Source organism: Pygoscelis adeliae, unplaced genomic scaffold (assembly GCF_000699105.1).
Source record: "Pygoscelis adeliae isolate BGI_AS28 unplaced genomic scaffold, ASM69910v1 Scaffold4, whole genome shotgun sequence".
In the NCBI taxonomy this organism is placed as follows: Eukaryota; Metazoa; Chordata; class Aves; order Sphenisciformes; family Spheniscidae; genus Pygoscelis; species Pygoscelis adeliae.
In genome coordinates this window covers 5936607-5959953 of record NW_008824986.1, presented here as the reverse complement: position 1 = coordinate 5959953, position 23347 = coordinate 5936607, and the positions used below count along the sequence as shown (strand labels likewise).

Here is a 23347-nt window from a genome sequence, read left to right as displayed (position 1 = left end):
CAGTTCCCTTCTGGGCTACTTAGAATTTCCACGTTACTTTTATTTACGAGGTACATTGCAATAGCACTGATGTGCTCCAGTTACGCATCTCAGTACCGCTGTGCAATGAACAGTGGTCTGAAATACTTAGCTGCACCGTGTGTGGTGAGTCCGTGGTGTCTTAATGCCGATGTGAATACTGTTGGTAGTGGTCATCCCTATTTCTTGAGTTTTGATTAATACTAACATGCTATAAGCCATGGAGAGAGATATCTGTATGTCTGAATATGCACCACACAAGTCCTTACAATGTGTAAGGAATACATTCTCGTAGTCAGAGTCTGCATTTCCTTCTCAAGCTAGATGGGCTGGATTGTTCCTGCTTCCAAAAGTGCTAGACTGTTTCTACAACTGATAGCATGGTGTTAGCTGTGTGTGTCAAGTTAGATAAGGAAAATTAATAACAAATGGCAAAATAAAAGCTCTTTCACTGGCAGGCAAATTCATTAATATAGATGCATTCTTACACCATCATCAAAAGAGACATCAAGTTCCTCCTTAGCCACTGAAGTGGAGAATGTTTCCTGAGATATAAACATTTCTGCAGATAGTGCTGAAAATTAATCAGAAGACAAATCACAGCCAAGAGAAAATTAGCAAACTGGGACAAGGTTGACTTTGTGACACAGAGCCAAAACTGCCTGATAAACATTAAAATCTTTGATTTAATTTTCATTGTATTTTAGCAAGCAATGCCATTATACAAGGGACCTAGTTCCTACACTATAATCAGTGGCATTACCATTCAGTTGTCACATCAAGACTTAATTTTCTTCTTTATTTTGAATTTAATGTTTTATATGAGTCCCTGATCATCAACTGCCAGATGTTTCTCCTAATGACTCTTCTGCTTTACACGAAGAAAAGTTCTTATTTCCAGTTTGTGTAGAGAGGAACAGAAAAGAGGCACATTAATGACTCAGTGCTATAATTTTATATTATATAAATATTTATATTTATATAACTATAACTGGAGAAGACCTTAGTTACAAAATAACTTGTTAAAAATAATTTGTGTTGAAAATAACATCACGTTAGCCATGAGTTGGTGACCCAGGCATGAAACTTGCTTCTCTGTTGAACAGAAAATGTATTTAATAGATGATTATGATTTGTCTGCCTGATTTTGGTCAGGATATTGTGATGGAGCCCTGACTCAGCTCATAAAAGCTGGAGAACAGCTGTTCGGTGGTAGCAACAGTTCGGCCAGATTTTTCCAATGCACTGAGTTCCCATTTGGGCTCCTTCATGCTGCAGTGTCTGCAGGGGCTTAACTGGCTTCTTGGCTAAGCCTTGCACTTGCCACGGAAGTGACTTACCTCACTGTCCAGTGTAAGCCCTGCAGCTTCTCTTCTCACTTAGAAGCTCACTTTCTTTTGTCAGCATTGCCAATAGGAAAAAGTTTGGGACCAGTCATGTAGATCTTCATGCCTTTTGGCCAATTCTAGCCTGCTATGAGCAGTGATGCACAAACCAGCCTGACACTGCTCCTGCCTGTGACTTTGGAGCGGCTTTAAAGGCAGAAAGGTTGAACAGCCTGATGGACAGTTCTGTGCATGTTTTAGATTTGATTTTCTACATATTCATGAGCACTGATTTTTAACAGCATGTAGCTGTTGCTCAGCACTTCCTATCAGTGGATCTAAGGCACTTTATAAGGGAGGCCAGGCTTGTTATACCAATTTACAGAACGATAAACTGAAGCAAGAGTTTCTCCCAGAGTAATGCAAAGGTATCCTAGAAGTAGACACCTAAGACTGGGCTCCTGTGGGCTTTACAGGCAGCTACGTAGCGCCAAAAGTTGTGGACAGTCTGCTCACACAAATAAATTTTGTATTCTTCAAGCATCAGAAACCAGCTGGCTCTGTCACTGTCCATCTATGAAATCTTACAAACAATAAGAGTGCTCCCCTCTCACTGCAGCCTAGGGCACTCTGCTATTGGTAGTGACGGGACGGGTGTTATTCCTGAACCCCTTCCCACAAAGTACATTTCAGAATTACAGGGCTCTCCACAGGTCCCAGAGCAGAGAACGATCCCTTGGAAGAGAACTATGAGGGTCAGTCTGAGCTACAAAGGCAAAAGGGGAAAATACTCATCTTGGGGGAAAAGGATTTTTCATTATTCTGCATTAAAATTCTATGGTCACAAATTTCTCTGTGGTAAACTCATTTCCGCTTCTTCTGTGAGAAAGCAGTCTCCAGTCCGTACTGTGGTTTGTGTACACATACCTGAATTAGCTTTAAGCTAGATGTTTGAAGTGCTATCAGAGGGAGTGCAGGATTTCAGTTATCATGGAAATACCCAGAGCCCAGGTAACTGTGTGCCATTGAAAACAGTGCTGCTGTTATTAGTACCTGAGCTAACAAGCATATCTGTATGTGCAAATCCAGACTTCTCTGTTAGACTGAAGATCAGTGTGTTTTGTACATATCACTGCAGCCATATGTAGTTTTTGAAGTTATCTTTACAGCAGTGGTTATAAATGCTTCTGAACAGGTAAAATGTTTAGAACATTTATTTTCATTTCTGGATCATCTGAGAGAGTCGCATTTATTAAGAAGCAAATAACATAACTCCTTTGCAAAGAGAGAGCGTGATCTAATTTTCTACAGCTGTATGAAAGGAATCCTGGGGTCTGGTCTTTGCTCCCTGCTGACTCCATGTGTCACCTTATTTGTTGGTTTCTGGAGGTCTGTAAGGGAAAATCCATCCTCAGAGAATTCTCTGGGAGCCTCAGGGTGAGAAGGGCCTGTCTAATACCAAACATCACATTATTTTGATTTCGACAGTTACAGGTCCTTTTTCCAAATTGTTATAAGGACACTGGTTCATTATGGACATCACCCTCTCATTGGATAGCCTTTCCTTTCCACTGCACAGAAAGAAGCCGATGTCCCACTTGCTGGTCTGAACCTCTCGGTGACAACAGCTGTGCTGACCACGGTCTGGTGTGACAGAAGCCCAGGACACAGTGCATGTGTTCGCCTAAGATAACTACATTGTATAATCTCCGCAGAAGTACTTACTTTTCAGTTGTTGGGGGATTACAGTAAGGGAGAAGGTAAGCAGATGCATGGTGGAATTTTAGGTGCGTTTCAGCCAGCACCCTAGCGAGGGCTCTGTCCCCATTACCAAACAGGTGTCTGCGCTGGGATTGCTGCCTTTCAGTCCTGGAAACAGAGTCCTCAGTTCTTAGTGCAACATCAGTTAAATGCATCTTATAGTATAGTTTAGAGAGGAGGTAAAGAAATCACACATGAAAATACGTATGTCTGATCAAAACCTTGTTAAGAATACATGACATGGCTCTAAAAGAGTAAGAAATATTTATGTGCGAGTTGCATCATATTCTGTGCAGTATTGAGTCAGCATCCCCAGATCTTTAATGAATATCAGGAGGATATAATTCAAAATAATGGATGCAAGCCAATATAAGGCTGAAACGGGCATGTATAACTTGTGTATAGCTGTATACGGACACCAGAAGCTACCTGATGTACTTGTGCAGGACAACTCACACATTCCAGAAGATGAGCAGGCACAAGCAATACTCTGCTGTCAGTCTGAGACCTCTAGAGCTGTGCATCCAGCCACTGTCACACAGGAGCTTTAAAACTTGCATGAAGACCAATACTGGGTGAGGTTAACTGAAATGCTTTAATAATGGAACTATCCTCACCTCTCAGCTGTGTTCTTGCTATTTTTCTCTGAATTCAAATCTCTGTGACAGCTCTTTCTCCCAGAGGATGGTCATTGATGGGAATATAGCAAAATGTGAGGTAACAAAAAAGGTTTTGCTACTAAAGCTCTCCCCACTTTCTATACTGTGGGAGCTCAACAAATGCTTTAAAAGCTCTAGACAGAGGCTTAAGAGACAGACACAATTGGCACTGACTTTCAGTGAGACCTTTGTGTCTAACTGCCCTTCATGCCTTTGAAAATCTCCCTTGCAGTGTACTGGTCACTGCATATAAACCTTACAAAAAAAGACAAAGTCATAGATTTACAAAAGGTGAATAATAAGTAAAAAAGGCTCGGGGAGGTGTTTTAAAGAGTTATCAGTAGTTAAACTGAAGTGTCTTGATGTGAAAAGGTTTGCTGCTTCAGTGTCCTACCAGTGAACACAACTGAAGACAGAGGAAGGTGGCTGAAGGGAAAACCAATCTGCTTGCCCTTAACCAGGGAAAATCTGAAGTGAGGGATTGTCCTTTGAGGGTCCAGTGATCGCTTGCAATCTCACTATCACTAAAGAGGTGGGTTAACGGGAGCAAGAAGTAAGAGGCATGTTTCTATGGAAGCAAAGTCAGGAGGAATATACGGTACATAACATGAGAAAAAGAAAGTTGTAAGGAAGAGCCCAAACAACACATCAGGTTTGTGTGCTGAAAGCCTGCCACATGTTGTAGCATCAGGATACAAAGCAGCAGTAGAGCTAGCATCACACCCAGCTACCTTTGACTTTTCAGACCAAAAGGCAAGGTACAAATTTCACAGCCACAGTGACAGGGAGTGGGGTACAGCAGCACTCAGTGCGATGCTTACGTGCTCGCCTCGGGTGGATGTTATCAGTACACTCAGCCAGTACACTGCTGGCAGGAAACTTTTTGTGACTGGGCTGAGACTTTTGGTGCCTGATATGTCTTTCAGTTTCACCTTTCTGAGATTTTTTTTTCCAGATTCTTCCCTAATAATCCCTCAGTTGAGAAAATAAGGGGAGAAGTCTCCTAGTTGTACTGAATTGTTTGATGCCTGTCAAGTATTTTTGCTGCCTTCAGGTTCCTTCCTTCTTTCAAGAGCAGCTTCTCCTCCTCATCCACTTTGTGGCATCTCTCATTTAACACTGGACAAAGCTTTCATGTAAAAAATACGTTTTAGAAAATATTATGGTGCTGTACAGCAATAGAAAAGATGCCAAAACCAAGCCCCACCGTTATGTAAGCCTGATGTTCTGTGTCCTACAGCAATGCGGCCAAAAACCTAGGACTGGCTTCAGGCATAGGCGTCAGCAGTGTGGCTGCTCTCCAAGGAGAGCAAGCCTGAGTGGGGGCAGAGGTCCTGCAGGGCAGCAGTGCTGTGGCTCAGCTGTCCTTACCCGCTGCGGCCACCACCTGTTTCCCTGAGCTTTTGTCGAACGTGTAGGGGCTGCAGTCAGAGGGGAGGAAGCAGTCGGAAGGAAATTTGTCCTTCTTCCCATCTGGGGAACAAGATTTCTGCTGGGTGTGGGGGGATGGAGGTATTTAATTGACAACTAGTCCTTGCAGAGGACAACAAAAACACAAATTTGTGTCCATCCTGAGGGTGGCAGAATTGAATTGGGCCTCTGCTGCTGAGAAGCCCAGAGTCACTCTGACCAGGTCCAAAAAGATACTGAATGTAGTTATGATTGTCTTCCACGGGATCTGAGTGAGCACACCACATCCTGGATGAGTCTCAGTGCTTTGCATCACCATGCATGTTTGTTGTTTTTTTTTTAATATAAAAGAGTTCCATTATGCTTGTTTCTGAGAGAAATTTTGACACAGTAAAATAAATGGCTGGCTCAGCTGTACTTCATCAGAGAGCAGGGGTTTTTTCAGTCAGTGCATGCATAACTCATTGTCAAAAGCTCTCATGATCGTTATTCATTGCAGCTTGAGAGAAAACATTGCTGTGAACCCAAAAGCGAAGACTTTGTTTAAAATTATTTATGACACTAAATGTATTCACAGCATTATGATATAGTTTGCTTAGAGCATTTTGTGGTAATTTTATTTGTCTGCATTGGGAATAAGCATAAAATTAAGGACCACTTTTTCATGTTTGAAAATTAACTAGTGCTGAGCACTTTTAATCAAGCTTTTGTACTGTTAAAGGCCTGAAATGCAGAGGGGGGGTATTTTTCCTAATTATACATTAAATCTGAAGTACAGAGGAGAACAAAATTCCTATCAGTTCTTCAGGCCCAGGGTTTACATCAAAAGGCCAGGAATCCCATGGATGGCGTGGCTCTAAGTTCACCCTCTGCACGGTTGTGTATTCATGATGCAAGGTTTCTGGTGACTTAGTGTTGCGTGACTTATCCCTCCTCCTGCTTCCCCACCTCTCCTGTCTATGCACTGCCTGCAGCTGAGCACCATACCACCAGGCTCCATCTCCATCGTCTCACCTGCATGGCTGCATCTTGGTCCTCTGTCTTGTTATGGTTCCTGTGCTGTCAGACCCTTCTGGGGGACACTTTGTCATGATACACTGACAGAAACTACTGGCTGCATTTCTTACTAGTTTTTATTAGTATTATATGTATGGCTCCAGTGAGTTATATCTGAACATGGTGTATTTGGGGACAAAGTGAACTCACTCAAATGGACTTTCTTCCATGTTTGTCAACCCATATGACTACTTTAGAGCAAGTCAGTCAAGCTCAGGAAGGAAAGAGAACAGAGTGTCGTGTTTAACACTGCTGCTCAGTAATGGCTTAAAACTCAGATGGCGATATGCAGTGTTGAGCCTTTGATAAAAGTTCAAAAGTCTTAGGAAGCTTGTGACTCTGGATGAAAGCTTCTTTGCTTGCTATGTAACTATTGCTCTATTTGTAACTCCTGCAGATAAGGACTTTGTCATTTGAATAAACACAGTTTCCTTGGCTTTGCTAATGTTTTCTTTTCATATATTTTGCTGAATTACTGTAGCTAGTTGCAAAACATAACTTGTTTTTGTTTCCATAATTTTCTTCTGGGTGGAAATGTTATAAATAAGTGATGCTTAGCTTAATGCATACATTGAACGTTTTCTTGCACATTCTCCATAGACTGAGGCATGTGTTATCGTCAAATAGGTAAAGTAATAAGCAGTTATTTTTAGGCGTGGGACCTGTCCCTGGTGATGGTTCAGGGTTGCGTTACACAGTTTTGTATTCTTTGAATAAAAAAATCTATTATGTGATTGTTGGTGACAGAATGGATTCCCAAGGCACAAAACCAGCCTGTATGTTCACCACACAAAAGATAGGTTAGGACTTCTCTTCCTTGTACCTTGCTCCAAAACATATTTAGTTACTGAGAATCTCTGTGGACTATGTGCCTCTGAATTACCCAAGGAAAACAGTAATTTCCAACAAGCTAAAAGATGGGGTGATTTAAAGTATTTATCCACTGCAGACTGAGTAACGATGATGATGTTGCTGCAGAACGCAGTATGGCAACACTGGGCCATGAAAGCACAGTGTGGGCAAAGGCTGCACCTGCCTATGTCAGCAAGTAGCTTACCTCAGTACTAGTAGTGCTAGTCAGTTTGATTGAGACTCCTGATAGACAATCCACTAGTCAGTGATGGTCAGTGGAAGGCTTCTGTTGATCTTTATGGGACTTGACTGGAGTCTTAACTATTTCAATGTCATACTCTGCAGGGGCTTCTCCAACCTTTTCTTCTGCTCTCCTATTTTTCTTCTGAGATTCCTTCCTGACAGGGGATTACTTTCATAAAACCTTTTGTCTGGCCTCTTACATGATCTTTCGTTAGCATTTAGTCCACGAAAATCAACTTTAAAAACAATTTTGGTGAGTGAAATTTCAAGTTACGTTTACATTGAAAAAGAAACCTACAGAAATGTGAGAAACTTCTTGTTCCTGAGGATAAGTCCTGTAAGACACCCACAACAAAAGATGCTTCACGAGAGACAGATACATAGATGTGATGTTTTGTCAAATGGCAGATGGGGATTTAGTGTTTTTCCTTTTTCCTTGGGAATCTCTGGGGTAGGTGCTAACACTTATAACACTTATAACACCATCAATCTCATATCATGAAATTTAGCCATGAGAGAATAACAGACTTGGCCCCAAACAAGTATAAAGAAATCTGAGTAGAAGGCAAGGTCATGCTATGTTTGATTTATATCACACTAATGAGATACCATTGGCTGGATAGTGGCTCTCACTGATTTTGTTTCATCAGAGAATTGCTTTGGAAAACTACCTGAGGAACTGGAGACAGTCCTGAGGCTCAGACCTGAATCCAGAGTCTACTAATGTGCATAAAGGTTCAACTTCAGGTTTTAAGTAGAAAGCAAGAGATGGCCACTATTTTCTCATCCATAGCTGGTTGTGAACACCTGGCTAAACAAATGGATGTAACAAAGTGCACAGGCCAGTGGTGTGCATGCTTCTTCGGAATAGTGTATATTTTTAGAAATTGCAAGTATATAAATAATGTTTCCCTTATTTCAGTACCATACTTCCAGCTAGGATTACAGATACCACAAAGAACTTGATTTTGAAGTTTTGGTAGGAGCATGGCATAGATCTGCACCAAGCTTTCATGCACTCAGGACTCATCTCCCTTTCTTCTAGCTATCTTCAGGACCTGCTAGCAGCCTGCTGTGTGGAAGAAATCAGTGTCATGAACTATGTGCATTTATTTTCAGCTGCATGGTGTCTCAAGTCTCTGAGGCCTGGCACGGGGCTAAAGGGTTAGGATCCTTCTGCTTGTAGACTTTGGCACAGCCCTGAGCAGCAGTGAGCACTGGCCTGGGCTACCACAGCCTGGTGCAAGAGGGTCGTCAGGGGGTGTTTGGGTGGGAGATTCATCGCCTTCCCCTCCACTGGGCCGTGTGTGGATAGTGGCTCGTTGTTATTCCCGTATGCACACCCTGGACCTTAGAACATATAACCATTGAAGTACTGTTCATTGACTGTCACCACATAAGGCTACATCTGTACTACTCAACTACATGGGCTGGGGCACGGACTTGAGCACCAGCATGCAAATGTCCATATTCCTGTTTGTTAGCCTGTTTCTGACATTTTTTGGGTTAGATCAGATTGTGCAGACAAGGCATGGTCTGGGGCACAGCACAGGTTGCAGGCTGTTCTCAGCCAGCAGCACAAACAAGCCTTGCCTGCTCTGAGAAAGAAGAGAGGTTAGCTATATGGACAGACGTGCTTGTGACACTTGCACAAGCCCTGTCCCAAATCTAGATTCTTTTTTTAGGGCAGCATACACTTACGATTCAGGTTCTGATACCTACAAAAATACAAATAATAAAGAAATAAAATAATGACTACCAAATAAGTCATATGCTCAGCACAAGCTATGAATTTCTGAGCTGTAGCCAAAAGTACTTGGCATCCTGGAGCCAAGATTTTGTCTTGGCTCAATTTTATTGGGAAGTAGCTTTTAATATGGGCAGCAGAGAGGGATTTGAACAAACATCTTTCATTCAAAGAACTTCAGCTTTCAGGGATATTGGGACTTGGAGGCAAATATCATGATGTAGGCCCATTTCTAAAGGAACTAAAAATTGACTTCCCAGTGCTGGTGCTAGTCTGGTGCACACTGTAACTGTGAATGCCGCCGATATTCTGAGCCTTCGTGTTTGCTTTCCTCACCTCCACAACTGCAATAAGAAGGTTAAAATGACTGTATGGACTCTGTGCATCTCTCTTTGGTTCGGCAAATGGAGCAGATCATGGTTCACAGGGACTTTGCCATAACAAGTTCTCAAGTGTTGAAAAAATCAAGTTATGTGAATGAACAGAAGATATTTGGGTTTGGGGTTGTTTCTGGGATTTTTACTCCATTTTTATTGGGCACCTAATTGATCAATGAACTTGTGAGCTAAACACTACTGAGCCTGCAGGGACTTGTCTGCTAGGTCTTTGCATAACGTAGAACTGACTGCAGTGCTGACATAAATCTTCATGAAACCAATTTTAAAACCTCATATCTTTTATTGTTTTCCTCAAACAAGTAGTAACAAAAGGAAATGAATGTGTCTGTTGTCTTTTACCAGGAGTGTACAGCTGTAGAGTGAGGAAATGTTGCTTCTCTGCTGGAAGGAGAGCAAAAGTCACCTTGTGACCTGCTGCTCTTTGAGTTCTAAGCATGATAAAAGTTGGACTTTGCCACAAAAATTGTTTAAAGTCAAATGTTGTAGAAAGAGTTTGTGATGATTATAGGACAAATAGAGAGGGGTTTGTCTGTTTATTTTTGTTCTGCTTTTTTTGTGTGTAGAGGCTTCCCCTTGCTGCCGTTAGGTTAATTGTTCAGTGCAGAGCCAGCTCAAGCCTTCCCAAGGGCATAGGAAGGACTGACTGCTGCTGCGCCAAGGATGGGGACAGATTAATTTTTGGAGGAGGTTCTCAGTTTGGTACCACTTCTACCCTCCACAGTCTCCTAATTCCCAGCCAAGACTGGCCCCAAATGCCTGTCTCCTGTTTGAGCCTGGGTGCGTGTGCTCCCTCCAGAGGGCAGTCATCCCAACGACTGCACCGCACAGTCCAAAAGCAGGACCGCACCGTGCACCCTGTTGCTGTTTGGGACTGGTGTGCCCCATGGTCACCTTACAGCCCTTCGTGCCCCACCAGTGCGTGGGAGGATGACATAGGGCATGGCTGGCCTCGGCTGCCTGGCCAGGCGTCTCTGGCATGCCTCTACCTCTCTGGGCCAGAAAGCAATCCTAAATGTCACCTGTGTCTGATGCCCCCACTGCTCCTCAGTGGGCTAAATCAGCGCTCGCCACATACGCTGATGTGACTGCTAGGTTAGACTCCTTACTGCATCACAGTCTCTTTTATGACTACAGTGTAGAAATACTCTTATTAATCATTAAGTATCTGACAGCCAGTGTTACAGAAATAAAAATCTAGAAAAACTTCTACATATAATCACTCTCGAAAACCACTTACTCTTAAGATGATGGTGAGAGGCTATTTGAATATTGACTTTTAGGCTCTGATGAAACTGGTCATGGACAAGAAGTCAATTTCTTTATCATATTTACAGTAAACGTAAATATAATGACAAATGCAAAGCTGCAAATTGTATTCTGACCGTAATTTCTTCAAAGGTTTGGTCTCAATTGAATACCAAGTTTAGGGCAAATGCTATATACGGTCTTCAGGGACTGCAAAATAGACAAAATATATTTGATGTATTTAATAACAAACTTTTTTTAATAATGGTTGTTAAGACTAAAGATTCTCATGGACATGATCCTTCTCAAGGTAGTAGGATTTCTTGCATGATTAAGTCCTCTTTCCTCAGAATGAGGATTTCATAATATCATGTGAACGTTTTTTTTTTACTTTGAACTGCCAGGTGAATATGCTGGATAACAAATCACACTGATCTTTTGGGGAATACACAGTTTCTGAGGGAAAAAAAACCATTACAGTGTTCTTTTGCTCATTATAGTGACATAGTCAGCTCTTTCAAGGCCTATTGACTTTATTGCTTATTGTTAAAACAACGATTTCTTTTACTGGAGTGTTAACAGATTAGTATCATGTGAAAGCAAGTGGGTGAAAAACTCAAAAAACTGTGGAAAAACTTTCATAGTGACAACAAAATAATTTCAGTCAGAATCAGTAAAAGTATGAAATCATTGCCTTTTACTTAACTGCTTTTATGTAATGCCCAAGGAACTGGGTTTAACTGTGCTTTGCAAAGCACTGTGCTATCATAAATTAAACAAAGTCTCACCTGCTCAGATGAGGCCCCAAACTGCAAGATATTGTTAACATGTCTTAAGTAAATACAGCCTGCTAACAAATTATTTCCTTTTCTGATGCTCAGTATGTGCTTTTTTTTTTTTAAATTTGAATTAGTTTCTTATTCAGAGTTAATAAAACATGTTTTGTTTAGCTACCAGCTTTGTTACATACTGCTGGTTACTGAAATTCCTGCAACTATGCTGGTATCTTTCCCAGTGTAGAACGCCTCTTTTGTACACAGCTTTTATCTTTTGACAAAAGAAAATCTCCACTCCCGTTCTTTTAATGAGCAAGAGAGCAAAATAATTCCTCCAAGTCACTCAAAAGGGCAAGGACAAAATTTTTCCATTATGATAGTTCAGTGTTTTCTGAGAACAGACTTCAGATGTGGAATTGCTGACTTTCAGTAACTGCGAGAAAATAAAACTGCAGCTAAAAAAAAAAAAAAGAAATGGATGGAGGAAATCAGTTTAAAAAACCAGGTGCCAACATCTGGAGTACTCTCTGTACAGGCACACTCACAAACTGACCACCTAGAAACGAATGCTTCAGTGACACAGCCTGATCAACTGGAAAAGCCCACTTTACTGATGATTTTTTGCATTGGCTCTTGGATGTTCAGGCTGTTTTTTAGATGAAGTATCCTCCCATAGAAGCTTCTGAATAGGTTATATGAAGGTACTTTACAATATCTTTATAATATGGTACTGCACAGGAGTAACAACTCACTCCTCTGCTCCCACTTCTGATGTTACGCTCCGAATGGTTTTGGTTCAGTCAGGCAGCAGGAGGACAATCTTTGTCTAAATTTCCAGAAGTTTCATTGAATAGAAAACCTATTTCCTACACTCAAGTTTCAACGGGTTCTAAAAGACTATGGGTCTATATTGAAAGTAGGTAAATGAGATTAATCACTGCAGTCCTGTAACAGGGTTCTCAAGCAAAGTCTGCCATTAGGTTTTGCAAGTGCTTTCCTTGAACCTCCCCAGGCATAAAAAGGTTAAATGTAGCCCCATAATAAACTGGGTTTATAACTCTTATAATTAATGTGAAACAGTAGCTATTTTTTATTTTTAGATAAAAAAAAATTAAAATAAGAAAAATCTTTACAGTAAGGGTTGTCAAGCACAGGAACAGGTTGCCCTGGGAGGTTGTGGAGTCTCCTTCCCTGGAGACATTCAAAACCTGACTAGAAACAATCCTGGACACCCTGCTGTGGCTGCCCCTGCTTTGAGCAAGGGGCTGGACTGGAGCTCTCCAAAGGTCCCTGCCAGCCTCAGCCCTTTTGTGTTTCTGTGATTAATTGGACTCAGCAAAAGCATATTTGCTTATGTGATCTGAGAGTTATAATTTCTAGATTTGTAAGGTAATCTGTAATAGTCTCTATGCATAAATAACCATAATTTCTGCTTAATTTCTAATTTAAACTAAATGCTCGTGCATTCTTTTCAGCTTCTCCCTTACTGAAGGCAGAACAAAATGTGGCCTTACTGTATGTGTTTTTAAAAATACTGTAGTGAAGTACAATCTTATATGCCTTTTAGAGATATGCGATTGGAATGGCATTATCAAATATAGGACCTTGAAAGATAAATATAAACACACTTAATTCCAAAGTCAGTCATAGCCTCACTTGCTGCTGGGTTTTTTTAATATCTTACTTAGAAAAAAGAAACACAACTCGGAATTGGTAAGACTGATTTCTACCTGACGTGTTTGAAATTTTACTTTGCTTTGAAATTGATGATTTCCCCTCAAGCTTCTTTTTGTCCCTTTCCCCCTTCTCTGTGCCTGAAGCCTCTCCCTACCCACCCAGCCCAAGGAGCACTCGCTGGCCAGCTTCTCTGAAGGCCACATACTCTGCACCTGCCCGTGGTGCATCTGGTTCTTCCCCGCTAGCTTTCACCAGCTTTTACTTTTTTATTCTTCTGTAGCAACCACCCAAAACCAGTGCAGCCAGTGGTCCCTTGTGCGCCTTGCAGAGGAGGTTTCTCTGGGAGAGCAGCCGGGGTATCCCATTGCCGGGACCTGAGGGCAGCTCTCTTGTGCTGCCACCTCCAAGTTTGCACAGGCACGTGCAACCACAACTTCTCTACAGGAGGACTCGGGCCAGACCTCCTAACTTCAGAGTGGATTAACACAATCCGTAGCAGTATCTGGCAAAGGATAAATACCAGCTTCAGCCTAGTTATTGGCCCAGAGGCTAGATGCCCTGAAGGGATGAAGTATTCATGTGTGACGGAAGCAATCTGTGTGGGTGCATTGGGTCAGCACCATTTGATCACAAAAATGATGAGTGCCTCAATCCCTAGTTGGATGATTTTTTTTTTTCCAAAATAGAAGTTAACTTATGGGGTGGCCAGGTCAGTCACTGAGTTGGGCACACATATCTGACACAGCAGCCAGTTTGGTCGTACCAAAAGTGGGATCCTTCACTTCAGATTCCCACAAAATATCTGTACAGCAGAAAATGCTGTTTGCTCCAATTAAATGTGACTAAACCAAATCCTTCTTGGGGACAAAGCAAATCTTTCTGAGGAGTGAAGGCCACTGCTGTCATTAGATGGCAGCATCTTGGGACTGACTATCACATGCTCAAAAGCTGAGAGAACCAATTCAAGTGCACCACTTGAAATATCACGCTCACTTTATAGCTCATTTCCCTGTTTGTGTCCTGTGGGAATGGTAAATTCGGGGCTAATTCACTAACCGCCACATAAAATTTCAGGCACCAGATCTGATCTCAGTTAGCACAGTTCTTGTCATCCTGATTTTGTCTTACAGCTGGAATTACCGTAGGCATATTACACAAGTGCTGTTAGTTACACATCCTCTTCACCTCACTGACCGTATGTTCCCTGCTCCAACCAGCAGCAGTTTAACCATAGCCTGAGGCTGTTTATTGTCTACCAACTTACCTCTTCATATGAGGTTCCTGTTAGTCAGGAACACCTTTGCTAAGGAGGCAAGTCATGCTCAATTCTGGCCAAGAAAATGAAGACAGCAGTAAGTCAGATGTGTGAGATATGACGAACAGGGACTCCTCGGTTTGCCTGTTCTCCAAGTTTATCAACAAACTTTCAGTATATGGAAATCCAGGAAAAGGAATTTGGCACTAATGGAAAACAAGACCTTAATAAAGGAGCTACATCTTGTGATGTAATGCTGGAGAACAGCTGTCTTTTTAAATGGAGGCTACAGACCTGAGATGCTCCTGTTCTCCCTGTGCTCATACAGCAATGCTTCGTCTTTTTAAATTTATCTGATATTGATTTCAGAAAAAAGTCTCACAACAAAATTGCACAAAAAAAATAATCCATGTCTGTATTATTTGGACAACAAAAAAAAAAGGCCTGCAGTGCAAGAGGGGTAGCAAATGTAGAGCAAAGTAGCAAATGCAAACCCGTGATGCTGGAAGAAGTGCAACTGCCGTAAGTTGTAATAAGAGAGCATGTCACAGAGAATCACTTTCAGAGATAAAGTTGACCTGCTGAAGAAGAAAAACAAGCAAAACGGGCAACCAAGACAGTATAGGAATATTTTTAAAGGATTCTAAACAAAGAGGAAGCACAAGATAAGAAAAGAGAATGACTGTAGCCAAAATCATAACTCATACAAACAACTTGAACGATATGACAGCATAAAACCAAAATAACTGGAAAAAAGTTTTCCATTCTTTAAAGGGGTGTCACTGTACAGTCAATAGATTTGTACCTTAGAGAAGTCCAGAAACTACCTTCTCCATTGTATGCTAAATTCAGAGTTCTAGTTTCATTCTGACACCCACAAGAATTTAAAATCATGTATAATTTCAAACAATGTAATATTCAAACTTGATTTTAAAGTTGTGGTCCAGAACTTCTGCTGTAGTATGCAGGCAGTGGAACTATGCTAAATCATACCATACAAGGACCGGCTGGAGGCACTTTGATGTTGCTGTGTGTTGATCCTTCTTTTATTTATGACACTTGGAATTTTTTAATATTCCTGTTGAATAAGTATTTTTTTGTCAGTATTTTTGTTACTGGATGTGATCTACTTAAGCATTGTCTCTTTCCTTTTCACTTGAGTATGTACTAAATATTTACAAATATCTTTGTTATTTTGGTTATAGTAAGTAGGAGGGTTTTGGTTTTTTTAGTTCAAAATATTCTGAAATTTTCTGATGCGTAGCTCTTTCTGCCAGTGTCCAAAGACCCTTTTGATTCCATTCCTGCATACCGAAAGATTTTAGCCTGTGTTAACAAAGTGTTTCATGTACAAACCAAAGCAAATATAAACTCAAGGGAATGTACGGACAGGTAGTGTTACTCACATTCACTCTCACTCCAGCTCCTGTTTGTTTATTCATGTGTTGTATATGGTGTGTGTCCAAAGTGTGAACTTTCCAAGACGGGAACTGGATTGCTTTTGTATTTTTTACTCTGGTTAATACTCTGAGGCTCTGATTAACAATTATGGTCCCCAAGAATTATCCCACTTACAACACAGCTTAATGATTTCCATATTCTTGGGGTATCCAGCGTAATTTGTGGAATAATTACTGGCAACCCTTTAGAACGGGAATACTGGAATATCTGTCACAGTATTGTGTCTCATTAGGGAGCAGAGATGACTGAACTACTCATCTTGGGAAACGAACACAAGTAACCCTAACTGCTGATGATTATTAAAAGAGTTCAGATACATCCAGTTATTTTTATCAGAAATATATGACTAGCTATTAATTTTCCTGCTGTCTGTTGTCATGCTGTACTGATTTTATTTCTTTTCATGTATTTACAAACTCTATCTTTAAAATATTTTTGTGCTTCTTTGAGTTTTTAGTACTAAAGCTGCAGTTATAATCATTATGCCTTCATCAGGGATAACATCTATACTGTCTCGGATGGAAACTGAAATTCCACTGAATAACATAGAAAACTTAGTTAATTTGGAGCTTCAGTTCTGAGGCTGTAAGCTAGCCTGAGATGTGGGCAGGGGTTTATAGGGTAGTCTCACTGCCCAGTTTACAGCTGCTGTGGTAGTCCAGTGTTAATCTTTTCAGGGCTGCCCTCTTTCAAACAAACAAGTCAGGTGGGAGCCTCCCCCTTGCTGTGCTCCCAGCAGCGCAGGGCATGAGGAAGACCGCGCCACCCTCACTATTAACAAAAGGAAAGCTTCATTTTGACACTGCTAAAGGTCAGGGAGGGATCCAAGCAAACGTTTCATTTTTCCCCACAGAGTAAGGATGATCTGAGAGATATTTCAGCACTGCTGTTGGCTGCTGCAGAAGGAGGGAACCTGCAGCTTCTATAGCTGGGTTTTATTGCAGATAAAGACACAGCTGCAGTAGGAGAGAGGCAGGAGACTACTGACAGAGAGGGGCAGAAGTTGCTCTAAGGGATTTTCTTGCTCATCCCTGTTCCCACATTCACTGCACAGCACTAAACTTTCCTCTGACCAAAACTTTGTTTCCTGGACTATTACTGGAAAGCAGAAGCATGGAGAATTTGTTCACACATCTGTTGGAGACAGCAAATTTCTCCTTTTAATCCTGAATATTATTTACAGATTAGAAATTCTGGTATTATACAGTATTATTTTTGCTAGTGAGAGAGAAAAAATGGATGCATTCAGAGCACCTGAAAATGAGTCGCTGTTGTCCAGTTCCTCTGGTCCTGCCAGATGGGATCCCTTCCGTCGTCCCTTGGACTCCATCCAGCCCTGGCACTTCAGGCTTCTGGCAGCAGTAATGTTGGTGGTGACCTCCCTGTCGCTTGCCGAGAACCTGGCTGTAATCCTGGTAACTTTTAAGTTCAAGCAATTGAGACAACCTGTCAATTATGTTATAGTCAATTTGTCTGTGGCTGATTTCCTGGTCTCACTGATTGGTGGCACCATCAGCTTTTTAACCAATCTAAAAGGTTATTTTTATATGGGATACTGGGCTTGTGTACTGGAAGGATTTGCTGTCACATTTTTTGGTAAGCTTGATTTTGTTTGTAGTTGTATGTTCTTTTCCTTCAACTTCCTTCAGTGTATTCTACTAGCTATCCTGCAGCTTCCCGTCACTGACTTTGCATGCCTTTCAACTCACTGGTCCTTTCCCCGGTTACATATATTCTGTAGTGGATCTCATGTGTGGGTGAATAACATGTATCACTGTCTCTGTCATATATCAGTGGCTTGTCACATGTGTGCTGATCATTGAGTATGTTTACTATAATGAGAAAAAGCTTGCTAATAGAATAGCAACGTTGTGGGGTTTTTGGTAAAACAATGTCAGGAAAAAAATCACTATGTGTAACTATTTTCAAGGTTTGTATTTAGGTTTGTGCGTATATGGATAAATAAGAGAGAGAGAAAAAGGGTGACTGGCTGCTCTTAAACTGGAAAATATCAGGGCATAGAAACATCTTATGTTAGCTACGCTCCAGCGGTTCTGAGGAACTGTGACACACCTGAAACAGTCACCCCTCACACCTACATCTTTTTGTCATTCTTCTTCTTGGCTTTGTTTTACTAACTACACAAAAAATATTAGAATTAGTCTAAAAGGGAAAATCCTCACCACATAATTCCCTGTGTAAATACACCTCTGCAGAATAAATGGGAAATTAGTTTAAAATGGGACATCTGCTTGCTTGAGATAGACATTCATTCCTGCCTCCCTGTTCCTGTTTCTGAAGCTGCATAGTAAAGACAGCCTTCTAACTCTTGTCACTGCTCTAAATCAAACACATTGCTGATCCTCAGCCTGAAAAGGAGTCCCGCAGTTGCTTTCAGCCTGGTTAAGCTACACAGACGGAATGTCGGTGAGGGACAATGCTACTAAATCAGTTTGTGGCATGTAAGCCATGTCCTATGGAGAAAGATCAGGCTATTTCAAGATTTTGGTGGCCAACCAGGTGATATGTGCCTAATAAACTGATAATTTGATGTTGTGGGCAGCTGTCTGTAGGTTAGAGTTTTATGACAGTCTGAAATATGACATTTCTTGCGAAGATAACGTTTTGAAGGTACATCTTCATTTGTTAATTTGGAAGCTACACATAATTTGCAGCTTTTCAGAGTAGAACCAAATGAAAAAAAGAAGTCATCGTCAGTTAAATGGCCCAATCAGCTGCTTGGTTTTGTAGTCATTATACTGTAGACTGACAAACTAGACAAATATGAAAATCTTGTGCTCTTAATAAATACTAGAATAATGCACATAAATTGCACATCCTTTCACAACTTGGGTTGATGGAAAAGGTGCCTGATGTGGTGGGTGGTCAAAGACTGGAACAGGTTACCCAGAGTGGTTGTGGAGTCTCCATCTGTGGAGACATTCAACTGGACTTGGTCCTGGACAACCTGTTGTATGGACCGTGCTTGAGTGTGTGTGGGGGTGTTGAACCAGATGACCTCCAGAGATGCCTTTCAACCTAAACAATTCTGTGATTGTCTGATGTGGGATGGTGTTTGCTTTTCAGTGAATCTACCCAATTTTTGATGCTGACTGTGTTTTCTTACTACAGGCATTGTTGCTCTCTGGTCTCTTGCTCTGTTGGCTTTTGAGCGGTACATTGTGATCTGTCACCCATTGGGAAATATGCGCTTGAGGGGGAAGCATGCAGCCCTAGGTATTGCCTTTGTGTGGACCTTTTCCTTCATTTGGACCATTCCACCAACAATGGGTTGGAGCAGTTACACCACCAGTAATATTGGAACTACTTGTGAGCCTAACTGGTAAGGCCACTCTTGCAGACTACGGTAAAGAAATGAAACTTGCAGCTCAGGACATCTCAGGAGCAGGAATTTAAAGGAAAGGTTTAAAGATGATGTACATCTCTGCAAAAATGGATGTAAAGAAAGTTGTAAGAAAAATGAGCAAAATTTGCCAAGAACAGATTTAAAAAAAAAAATTCTAAAGGGAGGAGCTTCCAGCCCTAATGAAAATAACTGTCCTATACCTTGTGCTTTTTGTCAGGATTCAAAGAGGACAAAGAGACAGATTTTTCAGAACACTGGACAAAGCCCTGAGCATCCTGGTCTGACCCCGTAGCTGACTCCACTTTGAGCAGGAGGTTGGACTACATGTCCCTTCCCACCTGAACTGTCCCACTGTGCCTAGGTCCTTTGGTCATGGGATCCTGTCCGAGCCCACGGCCAGCGAGATGGCCCAGGGCTCCATCTGGTGATACGACTGAAGTTGTAAAGGGGCACTTGGAATAAAAACGGTTGGCAAAAATACTAGTGACAGCTTTGAAGAGCAAAGTCAATACTTCAAGAAAATGATAAGAACACATATTAGTAATACATACACAATGTATTTTGTGTTTTATACAGGTACTCAGAAGCTTATATCGACCATACATACATTATTGCATTTTTCATCACCTGTTTTATAGTGCCTTTATCGGTGATTTTGGTATCCTATGGAAAACTGATGTGGAAGCTAAGAAAGGTAAGAAGAAGCACTTACTTTTAAAAAGTGTATGTATGCAAACATTTGGAATTTTTGTGTTTGATTTTCTATAAAGATCAGACATCAGCAGATCAAATTTCCAGGCAGCAAATGCACTCAGTTATCATCCCTTGTTATATAATTTTCCTTACACACAGAAATTCATGCTATGGTTAGAAATCATTTTTCAAAGTGTGCAGTTTGCATCACTTATCAGTACATCTCATTAGCCAAACATCATACAAATGAAAGAATGCCTGCCTCATAAATAAAGAAACTGAATGACCCAGTATTGGTTTATTTACAATTGTATTTCAATTCAGTGACGTTTCTTAAGACTCAAACCAGGTAAATCAGAATTTAGCTCAAAATGTTAAGAGTGCTGGCTAATACTCTATAAGACTTACATGCAGAATAAGATGTATCATGTGTAAATAATGTAATGTTGTTTAGTAAATAAAATATTAGATTTTCAAGGAAAATTTAAAAGACTTGAGAAATGCTTTTGAATTTTATTTAATGATTATATTGACCAGATCCAAAAGAGAATCTGCAAAAAGTGAAAAAGAAGATGACAATAGAATAGGAAAATTCCTATTTAGGACAGGATTTTGGGACAATATTTTGGGACAATATTGTTATTTCTATTTACTGCAAAGCTGCCTTTTCTTATTGCTTCAGTAATAAATTCAGTAAATTTCTTCAATTTACTGATGTTTTTAAAGTATTTGGGATAGTCAAATGCTTATATTTATTCTGAGTGTTGTTCTCTCTAAGTAAAACAAAAGAGAAGGGAAATGCAAAAAATATTTTATTTTCTCATTAGAAACAGATTGGCACATGCATACTTCAGGTGACATCGTGATTCCTCTAAACCGATTTTTCTTTATTTCCTCCAGGATGCATTTAGGGGAGAGAAGGTTAAGTGGCTGGGGGAGGTTGATTTCACATTATTAAACACAAGAAGTTTCCCAAGTTGAATGTGCACTGCAGCACAGGTGCATTGCTGCTCACAGCGTTCATGGTGAGGTAGCAGTGTCTGTTGGTGCGAAGGTGGGGGACATGAATTACAAGATATGGAGATGCTTGAAGAAAATCATTGTTGATGATGCAGTCTCTCCTAAGATAACTTGTAAAACTATGATTCTGTTATTCTGAATCTCCAGAACTTTTATTAGTATTTTATTTTTCCCTGTCCTAACCTACCTGAAGAGGAAAAGAAATGAAGAGAGAGCGCAGGGGGGCCAGACCTCCCCGCTGCTGATGCAGCCCTCTCACTGCTGCCCGGGAGGGCGATGCGCTCCTTAGGGAAGGAGCTCTGCCGCTTGGCTTGAGAGGGGGAGGACAGCCACCCCAGGCCAGCCACCTCGCGGGGCTCCCACTCCCGCCTGGGGCACCCCTGGTGGGGGCATGCGCAGAGGGTGGCAGGTGTCCCTCCCTGCGGACTGGCGGTCACAGCAGGTCTAGGCAGCCCTACCCTGCAGGGATGGGAAAGGGCCACTTCCAGGAGACTGTCCCTGGGAGGGAGACCCCAGGGTGGCCTGGTGGCCTGGCATGAAAGGGAGGGATGTTAACCCAACAGAGGGGATGTGAGGGAAAGGAGACCGCTTGCCAAGCACCCAGCACTGTGATGGGTCTGCCAGAGCAGTGGCTAATGTGCTGCTCCGATGCTTCAGGAGGTGCACAAAAAGGGCCATTTCCTTCCCTTGCAGCCACTTAAGAGGCTGCAAGTTAAAAAGAAAGCAGGTGAGATGAGGAACAAGGGAGGCAATGAAGGAAAATGTCACTGTCAGTCACAGCCAGTGAACGGTCCATCTTGCCATTTGGGTCAGGTCAGGATGTCTTCTGGAAGACTGATCTGTGCCATGTAGTAGGTCCCAGCATTGGCCTGGAGCCATGTGGTGTGATCTTGCTAGGCTGTCTTTCTCAGTCCTCACTCCATTATCCAGAAAGAATAGCAGTAATATTAAAAAAAAAATCACACTGCTCGGTAAGTTGTGTGTTTCACACTCCCCTTGCAGCTCAGTGACCTGGCAGACCACACAGCCAGGAAACGCTGCGGCGGCCTCAGGGCGCCTCATCACAAATGATTTAGCTGTAGCTGTCTGGCTTGTGCCAGTCCTTGCCTTTGGCTTTTGTTGGCTTTTACAGAGAGATGTAACTGTCTGAGTTGGCCTCTATTACTTTTAACAACTTAAAAGTCTGGTGTAGAAAAGCTAACTGGCTGTGATACATTCTGTAAATTTATAATGAATTACCATAAGGCTATATCTCACAACTAAGCTAATTTTTAAAAATCTGACTACAGTGAACAGAGATACCCAGGCACCAGAACTGGGGTCTTGATGTTCACAACCAGCCCTCTTCCCGGATTTTGACTGCTGTGTCCCATGGTCGCCATAGTGCAGACTTTGTCCTGGTGGCATTGTTTTGTCTTAGTACTATGTCTGCTAGTCCCGCAGTCCCTGTGACCCCAGCTTTACAATGCCAATAGTAGCTTTCACTACAACTGCAAAACTAATAAAAGAAATGAATCTTTAGGAAAAGATCTAATTAACAGTTTACAATGGAGATAAATTATTATGTCAGTATTCCTTTGTTTGTAAGATAAAGCACCAGTACATAGTTCCTTATGAGTTTCGTGTTCTCAGATTTAGAGAGAAATCCACAAAAAGCCATAGCTCAGAAAAAGGCCAGGCTTATATGAGACAAAGATGAAAACAGTCGAAAGCACAATCCAGGAGATTGTGTTCCTTCCCCAAGGTGACTGCACTTCTGCTGAAAAGGAGCCTGGGTTGCTCTCTATGTAGGTACAGTTTATATGAAAAAAATGCTATAGAAATGTCATATATTGGCAGGGAATATCTTAGCTTTGCTCAGCACCTAATACAGCCTTCATTGATGCCTAAGAACTTGTAGGCACTATGACAATTCATTATTATTATTGTTGTTGTTGTTGTTCTATTTACTGTTTGTTAAAAAACAACACAAATTACAACTTTCTACAGAGGTAAGGACACCCTCCTCCCCAGCAGGTGCTTCTATACCTCTGTGAGTATTAAATATGTTAAATTATCTGAGTGCAGTGTAAGGGTTATTAGGGGAAATGTCTCCATTCAGTTCTAACTTTACTGCGGAAAGCTAGAAGGCCATATTACACCAAAAATTCTTACTTTATTAACATGTATTATTGCAAGACTTGGCATCAGGTTTCTCTAGAGCCATACAGAGTTATCATTAGTTACTTCCCATGTAAGCTAACATTATGTAACAGTGCCTCGTTTCACTAAGTCATCAGAAACAAAACAAGGATGTTTCCCAGAAAGACATTGTTTGACATCACATAATTTCTGTATCAACATCTCTATCTAAGCTGCTTGCATGATCAATGAGGGGAAGAGGT

The 23347-nt window shown here is 41.3% G+C and overlaps 1 protein-coding gene across 1 annotated transcript in view; it reads left to right on the top strand.

Moving 5' to 3' along the window:
* Positions 1-17118: 17118 nt before the first annotated feature.
* The window catches only part of LOC103918622 (opsin-VA-like), a 12626-nt gene continuing 6397 nt past the window's right edge, over positions 17119-23347 (top strand). Inside the window, exons 1-3 of the mRNA XM_009326001.1 lie at positions 17119-17479; positions 19016-19226; positions 19827-19944. Of these exons, the coding sequence (XP_009324276.1) occupies positions 17119-17479; positions 19016-19226; positions 19827-19944 (690 nt within the window). The remainder of the gene's footprint in view (positions 17480-19015; positions 19227-19826; positions 19945-23347) is intronic.